Below are 1,773 nucleotides of genomic sequence, written 5' to 3' on the forward strand. Positions count from 1 at the left end.
GNGGGGGGGCGGGAAGCTGATTTGGGGGGGAGGGACACGGACAAGCACGGACGCGCTGAAACCACGGGTCTTTGCAGCAGCAGCGGCAGCAGCAGCAGCAGTAGAAGGACCAGCGTTTTGAATGATTGTGTATTTTGCCGTATTTTTTTGTCGTCTTTTATTCTGTTTTTGTGTTGTTTGTGATTTGTTGTGTTCCCGGGCATCGTTCTCCCAACTCCCTCAACATCCTCACCGCCACACACATTCACAGGATCGCTTAGATGCGCTGTTTCCTGCTGTCCAGTGCCTAGCTCCGCCGCCTCCCCTCCCCCCTCGGTTTTCTTGCCCTGGCAGCAGCTTCACTCGTTTGTGGTGTTCGTCTTTCCCCTCCCCCCTCCTCCTCGACCTCCTCCCCCTCTTCCCCTCTCCTCGATGACTTCATCGCTTAGGGCTACAGCAGTTTCTAACTTTGGTGGACGGATGCCGGCAACTCATTCCTTGTTTCCCTGCATTGCGACTTCCCCGCTTTTCCCCCTCCTTCCCCACAACTCACAACTCTCCCACCTCTCTGCCTTGCATGTGCCTTTGCCCGCTGCTCCTGCTGCCTGGCCAGGTGAGTCCAATAGGTGGTTCGAGCTTCTTTGGTATTTCGCGTTGGCGTCGGTAGGCTAGCCGGAATAGTTTAGTTTGGGTCGGTCGGGCCAGTCGCGCGTTCTAGTTTTTTTGGGGGGTTGGGAGGAACACTTGCATACCGGCAGCCTTTCAGTATCAGCAATGCAGCTTTCTCTCCTGGCCAGCAACTTTACGCCACTTTTACGTCAGCATTTTTTCTCGCCGCCTTCACTACTTTTTCTACACCTACTAGTTTACGGTTTGGCTATAATATTTCTGGCGGCTTAGGTAGGTAGGACTTCCAACATCTACGTCAATTCTTCATCCCGAGGTTACAGTCGTCATCCCGAGGTTACAGTCGTCACAGTCGCCACGGACGCCTTTCGGTCAGTCCTTTCGGTTGCTACTATCTTGCCCTGGCAGCAGCTTCAATCGCGTGTGGTTCGTCTTTCCCCTCCTTCCCCCCCTCCCCTCTCCCCAACCCTGTTTAGTTATACCTTCCTTACTTCTGGCGCATCAGTCGATATCCTCCTTGGCATCAGCTTCACTCGCTCGTGGTTCGTCTTCTCCCCCCTCCCTCTCCGCCCCACCCCACGCTGCAGGCCCGCAACCAGAACCCCTCCATCATCTTCATCGACGAGATTGATGCCATTGGTCGGGCTCGCGGTCGCGGGGGCGCCATGGGGGGCCACGACGAGCGGGAGAACACACTGAACCAGCTGCTGGTGGAGGTGGGTGTGGGGGGGCCAGGCGACGGGGGATGAGGGGGTGGGGTCGGGTCGGGTTACACGCGCACTCGTACAGACAGACAGACAAACGGACGGACGGACACACTCGCACATCGATGCCTGGATCCCACGTCTACAAGAACCGGCCCTTTCCCCCTTTGAGGAGTCCCCATCATCATCAGTATCTTCATCGTCATCGTACCGTTACAAACGGACTATCGCGACCCACCACCTCCACCTCTCCTCCCCATCGCCTGTCCGTATGACCACCATCATCCCCACTCCTTTTCCCTTCTCGTCCCCCACTTTTCTATCCCCATGTCGGTTTGGTTTTGGGGGCGTTTCTTTTTAGGATTGACACTTTGCTGCTGCTTTGAGCACAAATCAGATGTCTGACTCGCCTCTCTTTTCCCCCTCCAAACACCTTTCCCCCCCTTCACTCGTTCATGGTTCG

The 1,773-nt window shown here is 56.1% G+C and overlaps 1 protein-coding gene across 1 annotated transcript in view; it reads left to right on the forward strand.

Annotated features, from left to right (window-relative positions):
• The window catches only part of VOLCADRAFT_37038 (uncharacterized protein), a gene marked incomplete at both ends in the record, with an annotated part of 1,657 nt that extends 332 nt beyond the window's left edge, over window positions 1-1,325 (forward strand). The window contains 2 exons of the mRNA XM_002952016.1: window positions 959-981; window positions 1,194-1,325. Of these exons, the coding sequence (XP_002952062.1) occupies window positions 959-981; window positions 1,194-1,325 (155 nt within the window). The remainder of the gene's footprint in view (window positions 1-958; window positions 982-1,193) is intronic.
• Between the last annotated feature and the right edge of the window lie 448 nt (window positions 1,326-1,773).

Source organism: Volvox carteri, assembly GCF_000143455.1.
Source record: "Volvox carteri f. nagariensis unplaced genomic scaffold VOLCAscaffold_27, whole genome shotgun sequence".
NCBI classification, from domain to species: domain Eukaryota; kingdom Viridiplantae; phylum Chlorophyta; class Chlorophyceae; order Chlamydomonadales; family Volvocaceae; genus Volvox; species Volvox carteri.